Raw genomic sequence first — 24,959 nt, forward strand, 5'->3', positions numbered from 1 at the left:
ATTAATGATAGATGTTGTACAGATCTGTATTACAGACTGAGGATGTCCATTGGCAGGAACTCCATGTTTCTAGGTGTCGGAAACACAACACAGGGCTCCAGGTCACAGCAGCGAGATCTGCCTTGTATCAGGCTCTGCAAGCTGACTGTACACCTCTTTCCTCCTCTTCACCTCGGAGCACTGTGACCCGGCAACGGTCCTGTCACCTCCTGTAATAACAGCCCAGGGATCCGCTGACCACGTCGTGCTGTACTGTGTCTGGGTGCAGCAGTCCTATCAGACCACCATCAAGTACACTGGCCGATATATTGTCCATGATATGCAAGATACCGATATTGTTAACTATATTTTGCACATATTGTCTAGTGTGTATACTCAATATTGCTAACAGTGAACACTCCCGGGCATTGTTATCAACCCGTTGTCTGTACATGCAGCTCATTGTTGATTACTTCGTCAATGATGCATGTACGTAGCGGGCGGTGGGTGACGACACTGACCGATATCATGTATGATATTGATCAGTGTGTATGCTCTATATATTGTTCGTCTGTGGCACCGCTGATATTATTAACAATATCAATGGCACCCGATGTGTACCCAGCATTACAGATGGAGCGAGCTCTATCTTTGCAGGGGCGGTTGGCTACCGCCAGGGGCGCGCACGCACGAGACGCCTGTGCGCCCTTTTGCAAACTGAGCCTGCCACCACCCCCGCTGGTCCCCCTCGCTTCACCGACCCCCCCCCCCCAAACTGGGCAGAGTCTCCCTGAAGCGGAGACGGGCAGGGAGATGCTGCCCAGCCACCGTGATACTGGGACGCACGTGCATGTGAGACGCACGCGCGTCCCAGTCTCTATCGCCGGTGCTCGCCAGTGCAAGGGATCTGGCGAGTGCCGGCCAAGGATGATGCCCACTCCATCTGTATACCAAACTGGAGCTTGTGCCGCAGGGGAAAAGCTTGGTGGGGGTTCCATGTACCCCTAGGGCAGAGCAGGGGAATCATTTCCCAGGGCTAACAGAGGGCATTTAACACCACATGGGCCCATACAATAATACATATTCTACCGTTATTGTTACACTGAGAAGATGGCAGTGGGCACCATTTATAATGGGCTTTCCACTTGGCATGCACGCGGTGTGCCCGCAGAGACTCACAGCCATGGTGTTACGTGGTATAAATCATGGTGCACAAAGGGCAATTTAATGGTTTGCAAGGGCAATAAATAATGTCCCACAAAAACTGACCTTTCCAACTTAAACACATTAATTCCATCCCAGTGGCCTCAGTGGGCAGATATTGTGCTGACAATACACCATTTGGATTCTTTTAGTGTGAGGTTTGGAGGGGGGCGGGGGATGCGTAGGGAGGTGAGTGTTGGCATCGATGTGAAACCAAACAGAAGCCGCGCTTTGGTTTAATTTCCTGCTACTCTCTCACCACCTGTATAAACTTTCCCGCGGTTAATCCAAAAGACTTACAGTGTTCCCCTTGAAGTCCCAGCTTTCTCCATCTGAAGGGGCCTCAACGGCAAGGACAGGATTTACATTCCCCCCGCTGCCAGCAGGAACCGGACTGTGTGAGAATAATATAAGAGCCCAGTCACATGTGGGAACAAGGAGCCGAATTCCCAGACAGAGGGAGCAATTCCAGCTCTCCAAACCTCCGCCCTGGCCGGTGGATGAGATACAGATGGGTCACAGCAGTAACTTAGAATCAAGCCGCTGATCAAATTCTCGTGTCGGTGACGAGATTACGACCTCGTCCTGTGCAGGGTTCTAGACGCTTTGATTAAGGCAATAGTTTGAGCGATTTGCCATGTAGCACCATAGCCACCCCGCAGCATGACAGGCGTTACAGTTTGCACGCTGGAGAATCCGTCGCGGTCTATGATGTAACGCATGGAATTTTCCCACAGCTATTGTCCAACACTAAGCTGTTATCTATACCCTTTGGCCCAAATTCAAGAGTCTTCCACTATTTTTACAATTTAATTAAATGTTATTTATTTTACGAATAACTGAAACCGGGTGTATTATTGAAAGGGATTCTGTTTGGTGATGTAGCGGGTCAGGACCTCCCCGAAAGGTTTATCTTTTCTGCTCCATTAGTTTTGTAACGTCAACAGCGTCCATCCTGGAGGCCGGGATTATTGGAGAATGTGTTACTTCATGGGCGATCAAAGGACCCTATACCAGTACCCCTCATCTCCATGTATATTGTGTTACATACCTGTGCTCAGAAATGCGGGACTCCTGCAATGACGTTCTCACTGTAGTGTCTTTGTTCATATGTAATGTGATTGACCTGCACCAAAAGCCATGGCAGAGCGTGATGTGTGGTTCATGAATCCATGCAAAGTATATAGGAGGTATAAGAATCCCATCAGGAGGGAACCGGAGAGGCCCCGATTACAGTTACAATCGTGTCATTCTGTTACAGCAGCTTCTCTATCACCTGGTAGAGAAGTTGGTGCCCCTACCCCAGTCCCTGAGACTGCCACGTGCTTCTCAGATTAGTCTATATTACAGCTTTAAACACATTAAATGGTGACAGAGGGGGTGAGCGAAGGCCCAGGGCTGAGAGGGGCCACTTTCCCTGTCAGATTTAAATATGTTCTACACCGGAGTGTAGTTACCATAGGTCCAGATGCTATGGGACCCAGAGCTGAGAGAGGCCACCTTCCCTGTCACAGTTATGTGTCATATACAGGGGTGTAACTACCATAAGTGCAGAGGGTATGGGGGCCAGAGCTGAGAGGGGCCACATTCCCTGCCACAGTTACGTGTTTATTTTTATTTATGTATATAAATATATTGTAATATAACTCGCTATTGTGTAGTACATAGGGCCCCTTACAAATGCTTACCTTGTGGCCTACAATATAGTTATTACCCTACTTATGACCAGCTTCTTGTAATGTGGTATAAAATGAACTGCAGGAAATTATAATGTTACATAATATGAACTGGGGGCACTGTAATGTGGTACGGTAGGCAGGGGAGGCACTATATTATGGCATACAGTACATGCAGAATGAACTAGGGGCACTGTAATGCAGATTCCTGTTGCATGTATATAAACTGCACATCAAGCGTTTCAGCCAGTGACCGCAATAGGACATTAGGGTTTGCAGAGCAATGTTTGGCTTGCTGGCATCACAATTGATGCAGACAGAACTGAACCTTATGTGATATTCCTTTTGGCATGCTTGGAACGTTCTGTCCTGTGAATTACATCAAATGGCGCTACTGCCGCCTGTCCAACACTGTTGCAATCAAGGGAGCAGTCCCAAGCAAAAGGGAAATCGCACTGATGGTTGTACACGCAGCCAGTAAGTAGGTGAGTGCTATGCCAAGCCTCCCTCACTTGGCAGATAAAACATTCCCTGCCTGATATCTCGCTGTGACACTTGTGCCAAGCCTTGCAGTTTCTGCGCTTATTATTTTCCTGACAGCCACCCCGTATCTCGCCGCTTCCTGCGCTCCCAGCAAAGCTGCACAAACTCATTTTACTGGAGCCAATTTAATGCAGATAAATCTCCCCGAACAGCAGAAATAGGAGAGAGAATGTCCCCAAACAGGACTCCGATTAGGTCTGGATGGTGAAATCACAGCAGGCATAGGGGAGGGGTGGAAGGGACACACGGAGCTTTGTTGTGTGGTTTAAAATGTGCAAGGAAAGAATCTTTTAATTCTTTTCAAAGCTCTTTCACCCTTGCATTGCCTGCGGGGTAATGCACATCCATGTGGCACTACCGTGTGCTGAAACGGGGCTGCCATGCTGCAGTGCCCGCACATTGTAATAGGCTGTACAGCGACATTACCATCACCAGTTATCGCTACCAAAAGACTCCGCAGCACCAGGCAATCTGCAGATCCTTTTGTTTAAATGGCGTGAGCAGGTGGTGGCTGGTAACAAAAGCTTACAATCTACGTAATAGGAGTGTTCTTAGGGCAGTGGCCATGTCACGTGCAACTTTAGGGTGGCCCTGAACATCAGGCCTTATTTCTCCATTTATTAGGTGCACCCAATGTCTGAGTCCTGTAAGGTATCTACAGGTGGTCCACACTTTAATTGCCAACTTGCAAGCTCTGTGTTATCCTTAAGGTCCAGTCTTATCCATTGGCTTTGGTTACCAGTATGGAAACATGCCAGTCGTTACTACAGTTAGAAGCCCATTGACCTAGGCTAAATGCACACATAGAAGAACATGATACACACAAAAGGTGCAATGGTTGTCCACAGTACAGTATCTTCCAATACAGTTATGTGGGAAATGAGCCTGATCTATGTTCCGTCTATACACCCTCTCATTGAACCTCTGTGTATCACCCAATTATGCCCTAATAGCCACAAATGGAGAGGCCACCTAGTTACGCAGGACTCTTACTCACTCATATATGCCAGCTTATGGCTCCGGAGCATGCACAGTGCTAGTTACATGGGCATACAGGCAGCTCGGCCAGATCGCGTCACTCCCACATACAATGATGGACGGTTTGAAACATTTAAAAGGATATTGGATATGCATTTATTACTTTTCCTGCTATACAGGGACCAGAATAGAGAATGACTGCAATGGTCTTGTTACTGCCGGTATAAGTACACTATTAACGCTTTTCCTGTGGTTTGCAGATGCTCTGGAAAAGAACCGCAGACGGGACGAGGAAATGTGGCTTCTTCAGGTGAGTGATGTGCACCCCCTGCGGCGTCTTGTGAGAGTATCACTTCTTCACATATGACCTTTTACATAGTCGTGTACACGGTTATGGTGGATAGGGCATTAACGTCACCTCTAATGTCGGGAATGTTAGGCTTTGGGTGAGGAGGTTATACACTATGGGATGGTTCGATGCTAGGAGGAGGGTTAGGCTACAGGGAGGGAAGTGGGTACTTGTTTCCTAGCACAGCGCCCGTCGCATTGCATACCATAAGGCATATGATGATATGCAATGCGATGTTACGCGATGGCAGCCGATGTTATACAATTTTAAATTGTATACCATCGCATTGTATGGCATATACAATGGTACATGATTTTAAATTTTATAAGCACCCTAATGGGTGTTTTCAATGTTAAATGTGCCCCCTATAAGATAAATAATTGTATAAGCACCGTGAAGGGTGCTTACAATGTTAAAGCACCCCTACTATCAACGCCAACCTGAAGCGCAGCGAGCCCGTGAGCGGCGGTACGCGTCCTCCGACCTTTTCATACCCCCACTATCCACGTCGGCGTGGAGTTGATTTTATATAGTGTGGCGAGCCACCGAGCCCGAAGCATGGCGAGGGGACGCGGAATACATGTGAAGTAATGCGCGTCCGCTCGCCACACTATATAAAATCAACTCCACGCTGACGTGGATAGTGGGTGTATGAAAAGGTCGGAGGACGCGTACCGCTGCGCTCGCCACGCTTCGGGTTGGCGTTCATAGTGGGGGTGCATTTAACATTGTAAGCACCCACTTAGGGTGCTTATACAATTAAAAATCATATAGGGGCTTATACAATTTAAAATCGCATCGCATGCCATATGCCCGCATGCGATGCGATGACATGCCATACAACTTACTATCGTGGGCGCCGTGCTAGGAAACAAGTACCGGGAAGTGAGACATTAGTGGGAAGTTATACACTAGGGGATGGTTAGGCTACAGGGAGAGAAGTTAGACACTAGCGGGACAGTTAGACTGCGTGCGGAAGTTATACACTACGGGATGGTTGATGGTAGGAGGGGAGGGTTAGGCTACAGGGAGGGAAGTCAGACACTAGCGGGAGAGTTAGGGATAGGCAACAGATGGGAAGGGTAAGGCTAGGAGTGGGGCCGGTTAGACGGTAAGGGGAGAGTTAGGCTATGGGTGGAGAGAATGGATCCTAGGGAGGTAGAATATGGGTGGGGAGGTTAGACACTAGGGAGAGGATTAGGGCAAGAGTGTGCAGGTTTGACTTGAGGGGAAGGCTTAGATTAGCAGATTGATTTGCCTGGATCCATCATGAGGTCACAGCTGGAGCTAGACCACCCACGATGTTTCATGACAACATTTTATTAGACGCAAGTGTTGATGGGGTCAATGTTAACATGCCAAGCATATTGACATAGTGAATGTGGACAAAACATACCCCAACCTGTCAGGTCCATATGCTCACGACTTGTCTGCATTCAGCAGACTATGTTAAGTCTTCAGAACTCGGAATGTTTGTAGAATTAGATTTACTTTCTGCCTGGCAGAGGATGCTGCGACTTACTCCGTAAGAGATCAGAGTGTCCCAACTTCTACTTTAAGGGTTGCATTGACCTTCCGTGTTATAGTATCGAGGAAATGAGTATCCTGGAGTTATTTTAATGTCCTGTAATTTAGGTACAATTATTCCAGGCACTGAATACTGGCGGCTACATGAAAATAGCTGCTTATTATCATTTATTACAAGGGTTGTATTGTAGTCTTGTCTGAAGATCAGCGGGAGAGAAGGGGATCGTCTTGTGGCTTTGGTTTCTGTCCATGTCTATCGCTGCAGAACGACAATGGCCTAGAACGTAGGGAATTCTCATTGAGCTCTGCAGTCACGATGATACCTCTAGTGTTGCCAATGCTGTATTACTGGGAGCAGGGGCAGCAATAGCCTGGATTTCCTTGCTCGAAGAAACCAATCTGCCCTGTTCTAAAGTGTCTCTGTGTTTCTTTCACAGGACCGGATTGTGGATCTGGAGCGGGTAAGTAGTCTGGATATCATCTGAGTGCACAATACTTAATATGTAAGAACTTTCTCCCCTCCAATCAGGGGAAATGAATGGAACAAGTACATTACATGTGTGCCTGCATTTCCCCTGCGCGGAAAAGGCTACTCTGACACCGCAGAACATTTCTATATGAGCAGAAACTCTACACTGCTGTGAAAGAGCCTTCTGTAATCGATACCCTGCAATATACTACTTCCACCCCAGCACTTGTGCAAACGAATGAGGCTGGGACAGCGGCCAGACACTGCTCGCAGCCGCACGGATCACTGTGTTAACACAACACAGATCCAAGAGCTGTTGTGGTGCTGATGCTGGTTTATGGTCAAATTGGTTCCCTCTATATTTTACATAAGTGGGGAGATAAATATTTGCATACACATCATATATTAAGTAATACAATATAGTCCCCGATGACCGCCCATTGCTGCCGGCTTGTTATACCACGTGTTGCTGAGTAAGTTAACTCTTTGGAAGTAGCTGTGCAGTTGTGTGCATCGGGTACAGAGGTTCTAGGATCTGCAATATGTTTCGGTGTAATAATGTGCACTCAGAAAATAGATGGAACAAGGGTAGGAACGCAAATTAGTCCTGGTCAGTTGCACAATTCTATGATGTAAAGGTAGGGATCGGCAGAAGCTCAGATGTCGGAAGGCCCTGTCCTGCTTAATAGTGTAACACAAGTCCTATTACTTGTGAGAGTTCTATTCAGTATTTTACGGAATATTATATGGAGATTACACGGTTCCGTCAAAGGTTTGTCCCTGGGAAGCCATTGCACCCAATGGCATCTGAAGATGACTTCCTTATGTAACTGGCAAGGACTGGCTTAGACATTTCTTTTGGAATGTGTGAGTGTACTTACTGTATAGTCCTGTATATGGTGTATGCCAGGCATGTCCAACCTGCGGCCCTCCAGATGTTGTGAAATTACACATCCCAGCATGCCTTGCCATAGTATTGCTATTAGGGAATGCGAAAACTATAGCAAGGCATGCTGGGATGTGTAGTTTCACAACATCTGGAGGGCCACAGGTTGGACATGCCTGGTGTATGCGAATCTCCTTCAATGACAAAGAGCTCACATTTAAATTGCACCCAGGGTCTGTCTCGGTTCTCAGTGTCATAACAACATCAGGGCTGGGATGTAATGAGACACTGTGTTAGCAGCCCCCCAAAATTTTGCTCAGTCAGATACTAGAATGTCCGACTTTTTCTTTTCGTAATGTAATGGGGAAAAAAAACCAGAACAATTACATTTTCAGCTTTTTTTTTCTGTTGACTGCATCTAACTAGATGCACAAGCAGCTTTTGCCTATGTCCTGTATGTAATTGCGACTATATATGCATAAAAAATGTTCTGTTACAGTGTTTCCCAGCCAAACAGTGTAACATTATTTGGTATGCAGACAAATTACATACATCATATAGACAAGAAACTTAATGTTCTACTGTTTGGTTGGGAAACACTGTAACGGAACATTTTTTATTTATTATAATCATCATTATTATTATTATTAATATGACTCAACAAGGGTTCTGCAGCACCTGCCAATACTTCAAAATAATACAGTACAGTCACAATTACATACAAAATATAGGCATATGATTTTAATCAGCAAAAGCTGCCTGTGCGTATAGTTAGCTTCCTGATGTGCAAACATTGAATGCAATGGGCAGGGGAATGACATGGGGGGGAGATTCTGTAAACTAAAAATGCGGTAAAACCCCCATTATCAGAGTTTTTACCGCATTTTGGGCACCGGATTACCGCAGCGGGGGGCATCGCCAGAAAAATGTGGCGATGCCCCATAGAAGCATATGGGCTTCTGTTGCGACTCATCGCCGCCCGCACCAACCCCCCCCCCCCCCCCCCTCGCCCACCTGTGTTTGGGCAGCACAGAGTTGTGCTGCACAGACCTGTGAGAGTCAGCGGGTCCCATCGGCTCTCCCCTCCCTACTCGCTGCACCTGGAAGAGGATCGTAGACAGGGAGGAGGGAGGGGAGAGCCGAAGGGACCCGCTGACTCTCACCGCAAAGGACAGCTCTTAATGCAAGAGCTGTCATTTGCTATAATTATCGCATATGTTAGTGCATATGTGATAATTATGTATGTGAAGGGGGCGGAGCTGGGCTGCGGATGTAAGAACATCCCGCCCATGTACAGTACGTGAGCTCTTTTTTGATAAGTCCAAGTATATTTTGCATTTTTACAGTTAAATATTTTTTTCTCTTTAATTTAGTTCTTGGAAGTTAATTTAAGTATTGCTGACTTATAACGCCTCCACACACATCAGCTCGTCTATGACGCCAGATTCAGGGCCCAGTATTGGTGTACACGGAGGGAGGTCACAGGCAAAGCTTCTGCAGATTTCGGAAGTGTAGATGAGCTGCCCTACAGTATAATGGTGCCACTAGTGCACTATGGCCCCTGAACCCAACAGGGCACTGCTGACTGAAGTCCCGACCCCCTCCATGCATAGGCGTTCACAGTGGGTGTATAATGTCCGCTACCCTCTCACCTGCCGCCTGCACGTCCACCTAGCTGCCAGCGGGTGCTGCAGATGGCATCCAAAGGCGTGCACATGCTAGTATCATGCACCACCCCTCACAAACTATCAGCTTATGTAGCCAAACAATGCCCCAATGGTGACCGGTCAGGCATGTATTACTGACCAGGTTAAACATAGATGTGTCCTATGGGGAAAATGGGGTTCCTTTGAATCCCCGATATCTCCGGGTCTGGTGGTCTGATCCACATAAAACCTCTTATCATATGAAAGCGAGAGATCTTTTGCTGGCGCCCGACCCTGACATTTTAGGATCCCCATTCGAAAATGGGAACGAACCTCCACAACAGTAGTGTTGGACATGCCCATGGGTGGTGCTAGACAGTAGACACACCCCTCCAGCAGTACAATGTGCTGCACACGCCTATGCCTCCATGTAAGTCCCCTGCAGGTCGTGGGGCCCCATAGCAGCTACATCTCCTGCACCCTCTGTAGTTCCACCACTGTATAGATGGGCCAAGTGGTTCTTATCGGATGTCATACAGGTGTAGCCGCACTCATCGTTGACGCGTCAATTGCCATGTGGTGGCCGTATCGCGGCAACAATCAGAGCATCTATATCTGTATTCTATGCATTTACCAGCTTCTGACTCTCTCTGTCGTGGGAATGTGCCCCGCTCGGTGGGCACTACCCTGCCCTAAAAAAATCCTAGAGTGAACACTACGAATTTTACCTGCTGCTCATATTCGGAAACAAAAACCTCCTTTTTTGTGAACTTGGACGCTAATACAAATACACTGCCCGACTGTAAAATGTCCGATATTTGTGTAAAAGTTTAACATTTCCCACAATCAGGCATACCTCACTCAAGACCTGTCACATCCCAGCCCAGAACTCTTAACCACTGAGTAACACCTGTCAGGAGTGAGACACGAGCCCCATGTGATGTGGGCCCTCGTGCAGTGCAATATCCAAATGTTTCATATCCTTCCCCGGAGGTAATCTTTAGAACATTAGTCTTGGGCGTTCCATCCTGAACATTTATGATGGATAAAGGTTGGCCTGGTCTTCTGATGATCTGTTCCCCAAGTCGAAGGAAAGTTCTGCCTGTGTATGGAGACACCACGATTTCTGTCTCGCACATGCAATAAGGCAACAACGTCTTTTTAATTCCTTTGTTCCTTGGCAGACAGGAAGCGGCTGACAGATGAAGTGTTAAGTTGCTGCGACACTTTGTATCTACTGTAACAAACTGTCTGACAAAAATCTGATCTGCTGAAAGGACAGAAAGAGCAGGGAATTATTAAAGTCTCCGGGTGCGCTGGTGACAGCTCTGTGATTGGGCGCTTTATCTCCCATCGCAGCTCTGTGTACTTGTGGTCAGTGAGGGAGCGGCTCTGTTATCATGCAAGACTGCACACAGTGCTGCACCGACATAGGCTCCGGCGCGCAGTGCTGGGGCCGCCCTCTGCTGCATATTTTGCCATCGGGCAGGATAACAAAGAAGATCTTTTTAAAATATCATTTTTTTAAACTACAAATTCTTTTCTCTAAACCAGGTTAATTGGTCAACCTCCAGAATATAGGAACTAATTTAAAAAAAAAAAACAGGTTGAATGCCAGTTTATTCTGGATTTGACTGGTGAATCATGCATGAGGTGTAGCTACAGGGCTCATTGCTGCATTACACAACATGAAGTGTCCCCGTGGGGTCATGGGTGTGTGCTATCACACCCCCAAACTTCATGACAGTCTTGGGTAAATTAAATATAAGGGCGTAGATCGTAAAACCATGAAGATTATCTGAGGAGGGCTGATTGTACCTGTGTATGCAGAATGTACAAGTGGCAGACCCTATGCAAGGAGAACTCTATGGGGGCAATCCAATGGTCAGCCATGTGTTACCGGCATCTGAGCCTGCACATCACACATTGTGCTGTACACCTGGCTCGGGGGAAATGTACAATGTCAGAATGTCAGCACTTGGAGGCAAACAGCAGAGTCTCTAGTCCTTAGCAACTATGACTGCCAGGTTCAGACATTCTGACCGCTTCTCTGGTCCTTAGCAACTATGACTGCCAGGTTCAGACATTCTGACCGCTTCTCTGGTCCTTAGCAACTATGACTGCCAGGTTCAGACATTCTGACCGCTTCTCTGGTCCTTAGCAACTATGACTGCCAGGTTCAGACATTCTGTCCGCTTCTCTGGTCCTTAGCAACTATGACTGCCAGGTTCAGACATTCTGACCGCTTCTCTGGTCCTTAGCAACTATGACTGCCAGGTGCTGGCATTCTGACCGTTTCTCTGGTCCTTCGCGTCCATGACTGCCAGGTTCAGACATTCTGACCGCTTCTCTGGTCCTTCGCGTCCATGGCTGCCAGGTGCTGGCATTCTGACAGTGTCTCCTGTCCTGCAGACATTCTGACCGTTTCTCCTGTCCTTAGCGCCCATGACTGCCAGGTACTGTCATTCTGACCATTTATCCTGTCCTTGGCGCCCATGACTGCCAGGTGCTGTCATTCTGACGGTTTCTCCTGTCCTTAGTGCCCATGGCTGCCAGGTGCTGTCATTCTGACAGTTTCTCCTGTCCTTAGCGCCCATGACTGCCAGGTGCTGTCATTCTGACCATTTCTCCTGTCCTTGGCGCCCATGACTGCCAGGTGCTGTCATTCTGACCATTTCTCCTGTCCTTGGCGCCCATGACTGCCAGGTGCTGTCATTCTGACCATTTCTCCTGTCCTTAGAACCCATGGCTGCCAGGTGCTGTCATTCTGACCATTTCTCCTGTCCTTAGTGCCCATGGCTGCTAGGTGCTGTCATTCTGACCGTTTCTCCAGACGTTGCATCCTACCACACAGAACTCTGATCCGCAGCACGTATCACCTGTACAAAGTGCTCTCTAGGTTTCTACTTATTCCAAATGTTTTACGGGCGCGGAACAATCTTCTCGGATGCACCACAGGATAGATAAACCTTATTTTTATATATAATTGTCCCGACAATGCACCTTTTATGGAGCATTGCTGCTTAGATATCATTTACTTGCATTGCATTACCCAGGACATTTGCTGTAAATCCTATAGCGGATCTGTTTGAATTGCAGCATATTCAGTGAAATTGGATTTCCAATGAACTGCGGATCCTATAGGCCTGAGATAATTGGTAATTTAGCAACCTGCCGGCATCCCTGGCACAGATACAGGAACCTCCCTGCAGTGGCACCTACTATTACCCAGAGCTTCATATACCGGGTTACAGATGCTCTATCCAGCAGCTCATCTACACGAGTATTCCTCAGATTCTGTGGTCCAGCTACTGTATCTATAGGAAGGGGCAGTAATTATCCTAATCCACTGTTACATGCTCCCTTTGACCCCATTCCTTATCCGAAATCTTTGTTAGATCCTCCCTTCTACTCCATCCGTTCCTACTCCTTCAGAATGTAAGCACTCACGAGCAGGGCCCTCTCCCCTCATGTGCTTTTCCTCTATTGTACTGTAAGTGGTTGTTTTCTTGTCTTGCTCACTGATTTATGTACTGTTAGGCGCTGCAAAACCCTTGTGGCGCCGTACAAATAACAGATAATAATGCTGCTTTATGATCTGACAGAGTACACGGATGGCTCTGGATCACCTTGAGTCTGTTCCGGAGAAGCTCAGCCTGTTGGACGACATGAAGGATCTCAGTGTGAGTATATAAGGGATACATAGATATATGCATATTATACATATTATTTTGTTGCTCCTTTAAGGTGAAATGCAGTGTATAAAATGGTTGAACCAGGGGTGGGAGGGGCAACATGTCAGGTACAATCTCTGCCCACAAGTACATAGGTTATAAATATAACCAACTATCAAGTGTTCTAGAATGGCACCCCAACTATCAGGTGGAGCAGAATGGCACCCCACTCCCACTGGCGTCTTCAGGGCAGAGCACTGGGCACCTGTCAGCATAGCTTCCCAGTTACCACCCCCCCTGCTGGGACAGGGCCCACAAATTGCACCCGAACACCAGCCACATATCAGACTGCCCCAGAAACATAGAACACATTTTGGGCCTAATTCAGGTTGGTTTGCAAAAGCAAACTCCTTTAATGGACAAAATCATGCTGCGCTGCAGATGGGGCTGATGTAACCTTTGCAGAGAGTTAGATTTGGGTGAGGTGTATTCAAACTGAAATATAGATTGCAGTGTAAGAATAAAGCAGCCAGTATTTACCCTGCACAGAAACAAAATAACTCACCGAAATGTAACTCTCTCTGCACAAGTTACATCTGCCCCACCAGTAATGCAAACCAACCTAGTTACCCCCCTTTGTTATTAATTGTTTTTAAATGTCTCCTGCCCCTAAATTATTAGCGAGTAGAACCAGAGATGGATGCAGGCAGAGATTTTGTATGGGGAAGAGGGGGAGATGGCCATTACTAGCCACTAGTTTAACATAACAGGGACAGTGCAAAACAGAGGTCAGTATGTAAATGTGGCCTCGGCCCGTCGTACAGAAGACCCCCACACAGTAGTGACATCACCTCATCTGCAGCATGGGTGTGGTACAGGGGTCCGACAGTCAGGATCCCGACAGTCTCTAGCCCGTCGTCGGACTCAGGCAGCATGATGAGCGCAACTAAACCCCTTGCGAGCACGGACCTATTCTATTCTTCCTCTATGGGGGTCATGGACACCCCCCATGTACTCATTGAACGCAACATATAAAGAGCGATTGGAGGTAAATGACGGCTGCTGTAAGTCACTGGCATTATTGCACGTGGCACATCTGGGGCAGATATTATATGGCTATTAAGACTGTGGTCAGTATAATATCCTTTCTAATGGTATGTTCTAATAATCTGGGAGATCGTTTCCTGCATTCCTGTAATGAGTACATAGCGTACTGATGTGGGGGAAGCTGATACTGCTATGTATAATCCAGTACAGCTAAGCATCCCCTCCGTATGGGACATCCCTCTATTTACCAGCCGGATGAGCAATAAGAACAGCAGCAACCTGCAAAAGCCAATGAGCACCTAACCACAGAAGGGGCGCTCCGGCCTAATACCCTGTCAGGGCACATGAAGGCTTTGTCACGGCTAACAAATGTTTACTCTACATTGAGGGAACCCAAGAATGTGGGAGTGTTACCTTTAATCTCTGAGAAACGGCCAGGAATGCGCATTCATAATGAATAGCCCCCCCGACCTCTCTATTCACAGATGTAAGCAATATTCCAGGGTAAGGGAACACGGGGGGAAATACTGTACGGAGCAACCTTGAGAAAATGATCTGAATGGAGCTGGCATGAATGAGTCCCATTATTTAGCCCTCCGTGTCAGTGCTCGGCTATAGTGCGGCTCAGGCCTAGAGCCACAATTGGGTCCTGTGGAGACTGCTGGGAACGCACGGACACAGCTATGAGAAATGCATTGTTCCATTCACTCACGTCTGACACTTTTTTTTTCATGGAATTAGCTCGCTCCATTTTGACATTTCTTCCATATTTGCCAGGCGGAGCGTTCTACAGAGAGCCGAGTAATTCTATAGGGGAATATAAGGGGAGCCACTCTTACTGGGGCGCTGAGATCTAATGAACGCGCGGTTCGTATGGGCTCCGCATATTGATAAGAAGAGCCTTTCGGCCATGCTTATGTTCTCTGGTATTAGTATCCTACGTAGGATTTGTTTTATCGCTAAAAATAATGGGATGAATAAAAGGCCTTTGTCCCATATGTTGGTATGTGAGCCGAATGATGGAAATAGGAAACAGGTGTGGCGTCATGGTTACGCTGTGGATCACAAAAGATGGGGGAAGCTTTGGCCAGATTTAGCCGTGACTTTCAGGGGATCACGCTCCGGCCTATATGCAGAGAATCCTTTTAATCATCTGTTTTATCATTGCTCAAATACAGCGTTGCGCACCGGCTGTTATTTGTACGCCAATGCCAGAAAACATAAATTGTGACCTTCTGTTGAGCCTGGTGTAGTATATGGGTCTCTGTATCCAGATGGAACGTTCTAGGGAGTGAGGCGGCTGTAGGAAGGGGCATGAGGGTGGCTGGGCAGTCGTGACCATGCTACAGGTGGCTTGTCGTGTGCAGATGGCTCCAGGTATTAGAAGTCGGTGTCATGCTGAGAAATCCAGATTGCTGATGATGAGGGCAGATCATTGTGTGAAACGCGTCAGCCGTGTATATCACACATACTTGCTAATTACTAAGCAGTAATGCACACAAACATCTTATGGCACCAGCACCCAGTCCGAGCAGGGAAATTCTTTTTCGAGGGCAATATCTTACAAACAGGAAATGGGTCACTCACGGAGGTTAGTCTGAGCCAGCACTCCGCTGGTACATCTAGGTTAGAGCAGATGCATATGTGTGGTAATGGGGTGCTGACACATAAGCTAAGGGTAATGATGGCATGTAGATACCGATCTGGGTTATGCTGCGCTGTTCATATGTAGAGTTCCCTGTGACTCCAGACTTATACTGAGGATTGGGCTGGTACCAGTGATGCCGGCTAGAAATAGATATGGTACAGATGCATTTGTCGTATGATATGTAGTATGGTCGAATATCCCTAGCACAGATGTAATTGCAGCCGACTGGCTCAGCCGCCACAGTCTCACAGCCATGGTGAAGTATATGAATTGTGAGTCCTAGAGATCTGACGTGTCCTGTGTTCTGTACAGGACTCACATCTACAGCGAGAGGTGATGGAGGCAAGGTACGCACAATACCGGGAGATCGTCGGCTCGCTGCAGCAACAGCTGGAAGACTCCAAATGCAGAATCCAGGAGTACAGGGTAATGTACAAGTCCCCGTTATATTATAGATACTGAGCGTGCATAACCTACAGTGGTGGATCCAGGTGGTGGGGGTGGATTATTAGGTTGACCCTAAAAGGTCATCAGGCATATACAAAATTGTCAGCCATCTGGATACCAGAAATTACTGTGCAGTGATGGAAAATGTCAATGAAGGAATCAAACCACAAACACCTCCTGCGTCTCTGCCTCAGCCCAACACATTATAGGCCAGAGATGTATATTGATACCCTGATAATAATATTGTTATAAACTCTGTGTGCTCTGTTTCCTTCCCAATGTACAGTGCTGTGAGCACCTTGTAGCACCCTATGTGCAGAAGGTGATAAGACACCTGACTGACGAGTTTCACCATCTGAGCACATAGTTTCTTCAGAAGCATGTGTCCATAACATTATACTCAGACTAGTGTTCATTCTAGCACCCGCCAACTTTGAAAACCCATGCAGTTCCTCTTCCCTGCCTGGGGTGTCTCTGTCTGCTGCAGTGCTTCTACCACAGTGTGGTCTGTATATAAGCACTGCTATGCAAACCAGACCTGTGCTAGAAACCGCACAGCAGACAGCGACACCCCAGGGAGGGAAGAGGAACTGCATGGGTTTTCAAAGTTGGTGGGTGCTAGAATGAACACTAACTCAGACTATTGTATTCTGGACAGTTGTAATGATGTGAATTAGTTGTTTCATCAGTGTATCATGGTTATTCTGGCATTTCAATGGGTAAAATACAGCAGAAAAACAAAACCTGTACACTTTAATCACAGCTCCTCCCCTCAGTATTGTAGTTGATAAGTCTACTATTACCTATTGACAGTGTATTTAGCATACAACCTATTGTATCTAGAATATATATGTCGAGTGTCAGTGTGTCTCCAAAACACTGACATCTGTTGGCAGCAAGTGAAGCTACATCTTACTAGCTTTCACAGCATTTGCTTTGAGCGGACTTACCAGTATGTTAATAAGAGCATACTCTGCATGTTCTACAAAGAAGCGAGTTACATGCTTATCTATTTACAATTGCTACAAGACATCGGTACTTTATCCAGCTGTGTTACCGTCTGCTCCAGCAACTTCTGTGCTCCTATTGATTTAGTAATGAATGAATGGACGGTCATCTCATACAGATGTGGCTACTTCTATTATATCAAAGTTCAAGGAAAAGCGTTTTGGGGCGTAGGGTTAGGGGATGCAGTTGAAATCCCGTCACTTTGTCCCTCTGTGGGTGGGTGGGTGTGTGTGTGTGTGTGTGTGTGTGTGTGTGTGTGTGTGTGTGTGTGTGTGTGTGTGTGTGTGTGTGTGGCTCGGGATTCCAGCGTTGGCATTTTGACTGCCGAGATTTCAAAACAATCCCGGCGTTCGATCTAATGTAACTGACTGTGTATTGTGGTCTGTTATCTGCAGGCACTGGATAGTGTAGTCAGGGGTGGTTTGTGGCCCCAGTTCTTGTGGACATACCTGAGGTTTCTTCAGCCCCACCTAGCATGTTGAGGTTCAGTAGATGGTGACTCTGATTGTGATAATAAAGGAATCTGGTAATGACGTGCATGTGATATAGTCTGAATAAAATTACGTGTTTTACCCCTAGAAATAAAGGTCTTCCTCAATGATGCCCTAGGAGTTGGGACATGATAGGGATCATATCTCTGTGACACGTGTCCTGCTTTCCCATCTGGTTTCTCTCAGATGGATCATGTTGGTACCTGCACACAGTCTCCTTTCTGTCTACACATTACCTTCTTCGGGCCTGCATTCCACTCCTGTCTGCCTACCACCTCCCACATCCACACCACCCCCTGCCTGCACAAGAACTCCTTTCTGCCTGCCTACCACATCCACACCACCTTCTTCGGCCTGCATTCCACCCCTTTCTGCCTACCTCCCACATCCACACCACCCTATGCCTACACAAGACTTCCTTTCTGCCTGCCTACTACCTCCCACATCCACACCACCTTCTTTGGCCTGCATTCCACCCCTGTCTGCCTGGCTACCACCTCCCACATCCATACCACCCCCTGCCTGCACACCACCCTCTTCGGCCTACATTCCACCCCATTCTGCCTACCACATCCACACCACCTCCAGTCTGCACACCACCCTATGCCTGTAGACCTACACAAGACCTCCTTTCTTTCTGCCTGCCTACCACCTCCCAAATCCACACCACCTTCTTCGGCCTGCATTCCACCCCTTTCTGCCTACCTACCACCTCCCACATCCACGCCACCCTCTGCCTACACAAGACCTCCTTTCTGCCTGCCTACCACATCCACACCGCCTCCTGCCTACACATCACCTTCTTCGGCCTGCATTCCACCCTTGTCTGCCTACACACCACTTTCTTCAGCCTGCATTCCGCTCCTGTCTACCTACCACCTCCCATATCCACACCACCCTCTTCAGCCTACATTCCACCACTGTCTGCCTGGCTACCACCTCCCACATCCACACCACCTTCTGTCTGCACACCACCCCCTGCCTACACAAGACCTCCTTTCTGCCTGCCTACCACCTCCCACACCACCTTCATCGGCCTGCATTCCACCCCTGTCGGCCTGCCTACCACCTCCCACATCCACACCACCCACTTTGGCCTACATTCCACCCCTGTCCACCTACCCCCTCCCACATCCACACCACCAACTTCGGCCTACATTCCACCTCTGTCCGCCTACCACCTTCCACATCACCTTCTGTCTGCACACCACCCTCTGCCTACACAAGACCTCCTTTCTGCCTGTCTACCACCTTCCACACCACCTTCTTCAGCCTGCATTCCACTCCTGTCTGCCTACCACCTCCCACATCCACACCACCTCCTGTCTGCACACTACCCTCTGCCTGGCTACCACCTCCCACATCCACACCACTTCCTACATCCACACCAACTCCTGTCTGCACACCACCCTCTGCCTACACACCACCTTTTTCAGCCTGCATTCCACCCCTGTCTGCCTACCACCTCCCACATCCACACCACCCACTTCGGCCTACATTCCACCCCTGTCCGCCTACCACCTTCCACATCCACACCACATTCTGTCTGCACACCACCCTCTGCCTACACAAGACCTCCTTTCTGCCTGCCTACCACCTCCCACATCCACACCACCTTCATCGGCCTGCATTCCACCCCTGTCTGCCTACCACCCCCTGCCTACACAACACCTCTTGTCTACACAAGACTTCCTTTCTGCCTGCCTACCACCCCTGTCTGCATACCACCTCCGCCTGCACCCTACCCTCTGGTGTTAATGTCCTACAGGAATCAATTACACGTCCCAATCTCGTAGTTCTCGTAAAAATTGTAGTTTGCTTGACTGTATCTTATGGGGGGGAAATGTATCAAACTTAAGAGCCCTAAAGTGAAGTTGCCCCTAGCAAACAATTAACTCCTACCTAGCAGTCTATAAAATGACAACAGCTGATTGGTTGCTATTGGAAACTATTCCACAAAGATTAATAATATTTAAAAAAAAAATGAATAGAAAAATTATCTAAAATCGAACAGTGTGTATGGGGCTTTATACCAACTTGTCAGAAGCTGCAAAATCGGTAGGAATATTGTCCAATGTGTACAGACCTTGAGGCTCCTAAATCCAAGTAGTTGCTGTCTCTTAGTTCTTCTCTCGCTTGTTTGAACTTAACTATTCATTCATCAATCACAAGTAGGAATCTAGAAGAGTGAAGTAGTGTGTGACTGTAGCACATACGCAGCACCACACACAACGCAGGACGATCGCTCCTGGCTGCTATGAAATAATTAACAAGAGTCGTGTTCCAGCGTGAGAGGAAAACACAACTGTTTCACAGATTCTCGTTTGCTCCTAAAGGCAATATCGCTTTGATCCAATTAACCCAGTGTGTACCGGACAGGGCCGGTGTTGTGTAAGGCTGAGGGAGGGGGGGGGGGGGGGGGGGGGGTTCTGTAAATCTTACATGGAAGAATAGACTCTGGCAACAGATATGAACCAAATGTTCCATCAAGTTGGCCCGTTAGGGTTCAGGTACCGGCGTTGGGTTTTTAGGGTTTGGTTTAGGGCGATACAAACATAGGATTTGAAGTTTGTTCCCCATCACACCCCTCTGGAAAGTTACCTAGAGATGGGCCGTATGCTGAAGTGCCTGATGCGGAGTGTCAGCTGTAAGCCCTGGGCCGCATGTTGGCTGCCTGGGTTCTCCAGGTCTCTTATAGCGGCGTCACAATCGGCCCATATGGTCTACGGGGCACATTTCGTATTTTACCAAAGTGTAGTTTTGTCCTTTTTTTTTTAAATTTTCCACATATTTGTTTTTAAAGGAAGAAAAATTAAAAGCAGATGTCCAAAGCGCTCGGTTAACGGCGCTCTCCTCATCTCTCCGGGCGAACAGCGGCTTCCTGTCCAGCTCCCTGCGCTCAGATTCTGGCTGTAAGTATCCAGTAACTGCCACAGGGCCCATTACATGGCAATGTTCCAGGCCATGGTATGGTAACAATTCAGGGTGTATATTCACATGGTAGAATGATAGAACCACTGGCCACCTCCTGCGGCACAGCCACCATTATCCAATCACATAAGTGACTCAAATGACGTCTGTCCTTGTTCTCCTCACGGATTAGAAAGGGTTCCCTGGTCCTTGTTGATATCTATGCATGAGACCTGTGAGGCCATAGTACAGCATCGAGCTATGCTTTTCAGATGCGGCCTTCAAGGAATCCTGACCGTGCATGTTTTCCAGATCATCTAGCTGGAGCATAGGAGCGTTTAATACAATAGATTTGCACATGGAGCTAATTTTTCCTGACAATACCTTGAAAACACGCACTGCTAGGTTTCCATGAGAACAATGTCTGAGACTCACTGATGTAGCCTATTACGGTGGCAGCAGACCCCAGTCCCAGTGGCTGGTATACCGTCACCTAATAGGAATAGCCAGTGCACAGCTCCCGTCCTCAATGATCTGATCAATCCTCCAATGGCAGCCGGATCCATAGGTGGTAATAAATCCTACTGTGGCATTATCCCATTGTCCACTGTTCCCACTGAAGCACGGTGGCAGTACATCCTTTCGTGGCAAGAGATCTACTCTATGGCCTTCAGGTGCACACAAGAAAAAGACGTATCAATGTGCATACTAAGGTCACGGCCCTCTCTACAGCCTCACACTGTGGAAATGTCGCCCGGATAGGGTGTACTGGAATCATACCACTAAACATCACAAAATAGTTTGATGTCAACTAAAGTTAAATACCAATAAAATAAGGGTCCTTTCAATAATGCGAGTGTCTCTCTCCCCCCCCCCTCCCCTGTAGTTACAGCTGTGAGTGTAACTCTCCCAGCAGTATACATCTGGACGCTGCACTGATTGTTCTTTGTAATATTGCTGGAACGGTCATATTCAATCACTCCATAGATTCTGAAGGGGATTGGGGGCTGGCCACTCCGGGACATTGATCTGTGTCCAATGTCACTTTTTCTGTGAGCTCTGGATCATCGTCCTGCTGGAATATAAATCCTTTCCCAGGCCTGTGCTCTCCTGCAGATGGTGGAGGGTTTTCCTCTAAGACCTCTCTAGCTCCCACGCCTTCAGTTGTGTCATGTCTTCATGCAATGTCCGTTCTGCTAAGCAGAGCCCTGCGCCTAAACTCTACACCAGTGGTCAGGGAACTCGGTCCTCATTACCCCACGCAGTGCATGTTTTACAGGTCTCCTCACAGAATCACAAGTAAAATAATTAACTCCACCTGCGGACCTTATACAATGTGTCTGAGTAATTAGTACACCTGTGCACCTGCTGGGTTACCAGCAAAACATGCACTGTGTGGGGTAATGAGGACCGGGTTCCGTGACCACTGCTCTACACTCCACTGTGTAGTTTGGGAGGGAAAGGGGATTGGGAGACCATACTGCATTTTTATGTGGGATACTGGGGGGAGGGGGGGGGGCAAGAGATCTATCCGGTGTTTAATGATACCAATTTTTAGGGGGCAGAAGTAACATGTGCAGAGAGAGTTACATTCGGGTGGGGTGTGTTCAAACTGAAATCTAAATTGCATTGTAAAAATAAAGCAGCCAGTTTTTACCCTGCACAAAACCGAAATAACTCGCACAAATCCAACTCTCTCTTTCTGCACCCGTTACATCTGCCCCACCTGCAGTGCAGCATGTTCTTGTCCAGTTCCATTATAGGAGGAGTTTGCTTTTGCAAACCAACCGGAAACAGTTCCATTAGTACAGGCATGTCCAAACTATGGCCCTCCAGATGTTGTGAAACTACAAGTCCCATCATGCCTTGCCACAGTTTTGCTATTAGGGAATGCTAAAACGATTGCAAGGCATGCTGGGATGTGTAGTTTCACAACAGCTGGAGGGCCATAGTTTGGACATGCCTGCCTTACTACATAGTTTATAATACAACAGTTTTTATCCTTTGGAAAAATAGGTTAATCAATTAGACTTTTGGAATCACTGAGAATCTAGAACTCAGCCAGATCACCCCCTGATGTAATGCACCAAGGTGGGAACACTGAGAGCCGCTATGTTTTGAGTTTAAATAAAGCAAGTCAATGAACTATGTGTAAACCCCATCTCCCGTCATTGTCTCCACTGCTGTGGATGACTGGGGCAGATATCACAACTTCCTTTCTCCTCCTAGCAGCGAGGTGACCCAGTGAAAAGGTCTGAATGACCCTGGTTCCTTAGTGGAGTGCAGATAATGACGTGAGGCCGCATTCCTGGATCTCTTCCCAGTAGTAGCATTGTTATTGTGTGTGTGTTGGGGGTTTATGCAGACGCTGTAGGTGGGCTGCGCATGTTGACTCTCTACAGTCCCTGAGGTCTCTGAGATACAAATTACATTATAAAGAGATAGGACAGTCCTCCTTTATAGCGGGGCGAGTTTAATGTTCTCCACCAAGAACGGAAACTAAAATCTATACATTAGATGAGAGTATGTAGAACAGGGGGTTAAAGGGCTGGGCTTTTCATGCGGGGCAGCTTGGGGGTCTGACCCATAGATGAGGTCACCAGCTACTTGAAGAGGGAGAACACAAGGATTACACCCTTATTATATAATCCAAACAGTACCCAGAATTTCCCTGAATTCATCTGGGGGTCGAGCTTTCGACTTTGTTGCTCCAACTCTATGGAACGTTCTTCCTTGCAAAGTGCGAGAAGCCCCCACTGTAGAATCCTCTAAAGACTAAAGACTTATCTAGTTACTCAGCATTTCACTGACATCCACTGTAAAGTTTGTTTTGTATTTCGAGCTGTAAAGACAATGGTAAAGTACTTTGAGTCCTATTGGGAGAAAAGCGCTATATAAATATCATTATTATTATGGTATGCAGCGCCCAGTACATGCCATAGACAGGCCTTAAGTTCTTTACACCATCGATGCTTTATGTCTGATGTATCTGATCTGAGTGTGCTTGTCTCCAGCTCCTGTGAGAAGAGGACGGTCACCAAGCTACGAGGGACCAAGCATCAGGCTGAGCGAGGCTGCATCCTGATCGCACGTGCGCAGTACTACCGACAATCGCCTTATTCCCCGCACTGACTGCAAGCTCTGCTGTCCAGTACAAGGGCTTCTTATGCATCTCACCAGAATCTCCAACATCAATATTTTGTTTTTTTATTAACATTTTTATATGCAAGTTTCAAAATCCACTGTCCTGGTCCATCCACTGGCCTCTGGAAGCCTTGCCTTAAATCCTACATCTGCCGGATAGTTCTATTCTGCTCTGTGACGCATGATGCTCTGCAGTGTAAGCCAAAGTCAGTGAGACATCCCTCCTCCACCAACGTAATACAGAGGGGATGAAGGGACCATACCGGCCTGTGGCTGATGGCCTAACTCAATCCGTTCCTCTTCACAAGTGTTAAACTAATGTTCAAAAATGATGTTTGTGCTTCCACCATAGGACGGTGTCTGGAATAAGGTCTTCCGTGCTCAGTGGTGCATGTGCCACCGGCTCCCATACATGCCTCTGGATGCCAAAAAGCCAGTAAATTTGCACCATGGTAAGACCATGCTGCACTGCAGGGGGGCAGATGCAGCATGTGCACAGGCAGGGCTCAAACTGAAATCTAAGTTGTAGTGTAAGAATAAGGGTGCCCGGCAGGTGTGCAGCCAGTGCACACCCCTCGCAGTGCAGATTGTTCCTTACTGATGACCCTACAGTCCTGTATCATGTGCCCATTGCAGAATTACTGAGTCCATTTGCAATGCTGCTTATTTAAAATATGAAATGTTTAAATTGTGAACTTAATTCTTATGTATGTCTGTAAATTATTTTTTTAACATTTAGCAACAAATCATTTAAAAAACAATATATATATATTATTCAGAATCTTCTGTTTTACGTGTACAATGTATTGATGGGATACAGACTAGCATAAAAAGCCAGTTATTCTAGAATTAATTGGAAAAAGGGTACTTGTTTCCTAGCACGGCGCCCATCGCATTGTATACCATAAGACTAAATATGGTATGCGATGCTGCGCAATAAAAAATTGTATGCCATACAATGCGATGGTATATGATTTTTTATTGTACAACCACCCAGAAGGGTCCTTACAATATTAAATGCCCCCCCACTATCAACGCCAACCTGAAGCTTGGCGAGCGCAGCGGTATGTGTCCTCCGACCTTTTCATACCCCCACTAGCCACGTCTGTGCGGAGTTTAATTTATATAGTGTGGCGAGCGCAGCTAGGCGAGCGGACGCGGAATATATGTAAAGTAATATGCATCGGCTCTCTGCGCTCGCCACACTATCTAAAATCAACTCCACGCCGACGTGGATAGTGGGGGTATAAAAAGGTCGGAGGACGCGTACCGCTGCCCCTCGCCACGCTTCGGGTTCATAGTAGGGGTGCATTTAACATTGTAAGCACCCATTA

General features: G+C 47.3%; 1 protein-coding gene across 5 annotated transcripts in view; it reads left to right on the forward strand.

The window, feature by feature from the left end:
- The window catches only part of CEP128 (centrosomal protein 128), a 111,912-nt gene extending 87,506 nt beyond the window's left edge, over positions 1-24,406 (forward strand). For all 5 annotated transcript variants that reach the window (XM_083167377.1, XM_083167379.1, XM_083167378.1 and 2 more), the window contains 6 exons: positions 4,640-4,689; positions 6,693-6,716; positions 12,862-12,939; positions 15,938-16,051; positions 20,375-20,483; positions 23,496-24,406. In XM_083167377.1, the coding sequence (XP_083023503.1) occupies positions 4,640-4,689; positions 6,693-6,716; positions 12,862-12,939; positions 15,938-16,051; positions 20,375-20,483; positions 23,496-23,566 (446 nt within the window). In that variant the 3' untranslated portion in view covers positions 23,567-24,406. The remainder of the gene's footprint in view (positions 1-4,639; positions 4,690-6,692; positions 6,717-12,861; positions 12,940-15,937; positions 16,052-20,374; positions 20,484-23,495) is intronic.
- Positions 24,407-24,959: the final 553 nt, after the last annotated feature.

Source organism: Crinia signifera, chromosome 12 (genome assembly GCF_055691185.1).
Source record: "Crinia signifera chromosome 12, ASM5569118v1, whole genome shotgun sequence".
Lineage (NCBI taxonomy): Eukaryota > Metazoa > Chordata > Amphibia > Anura > Myobatrachidae > Crinia > Crinia signifera.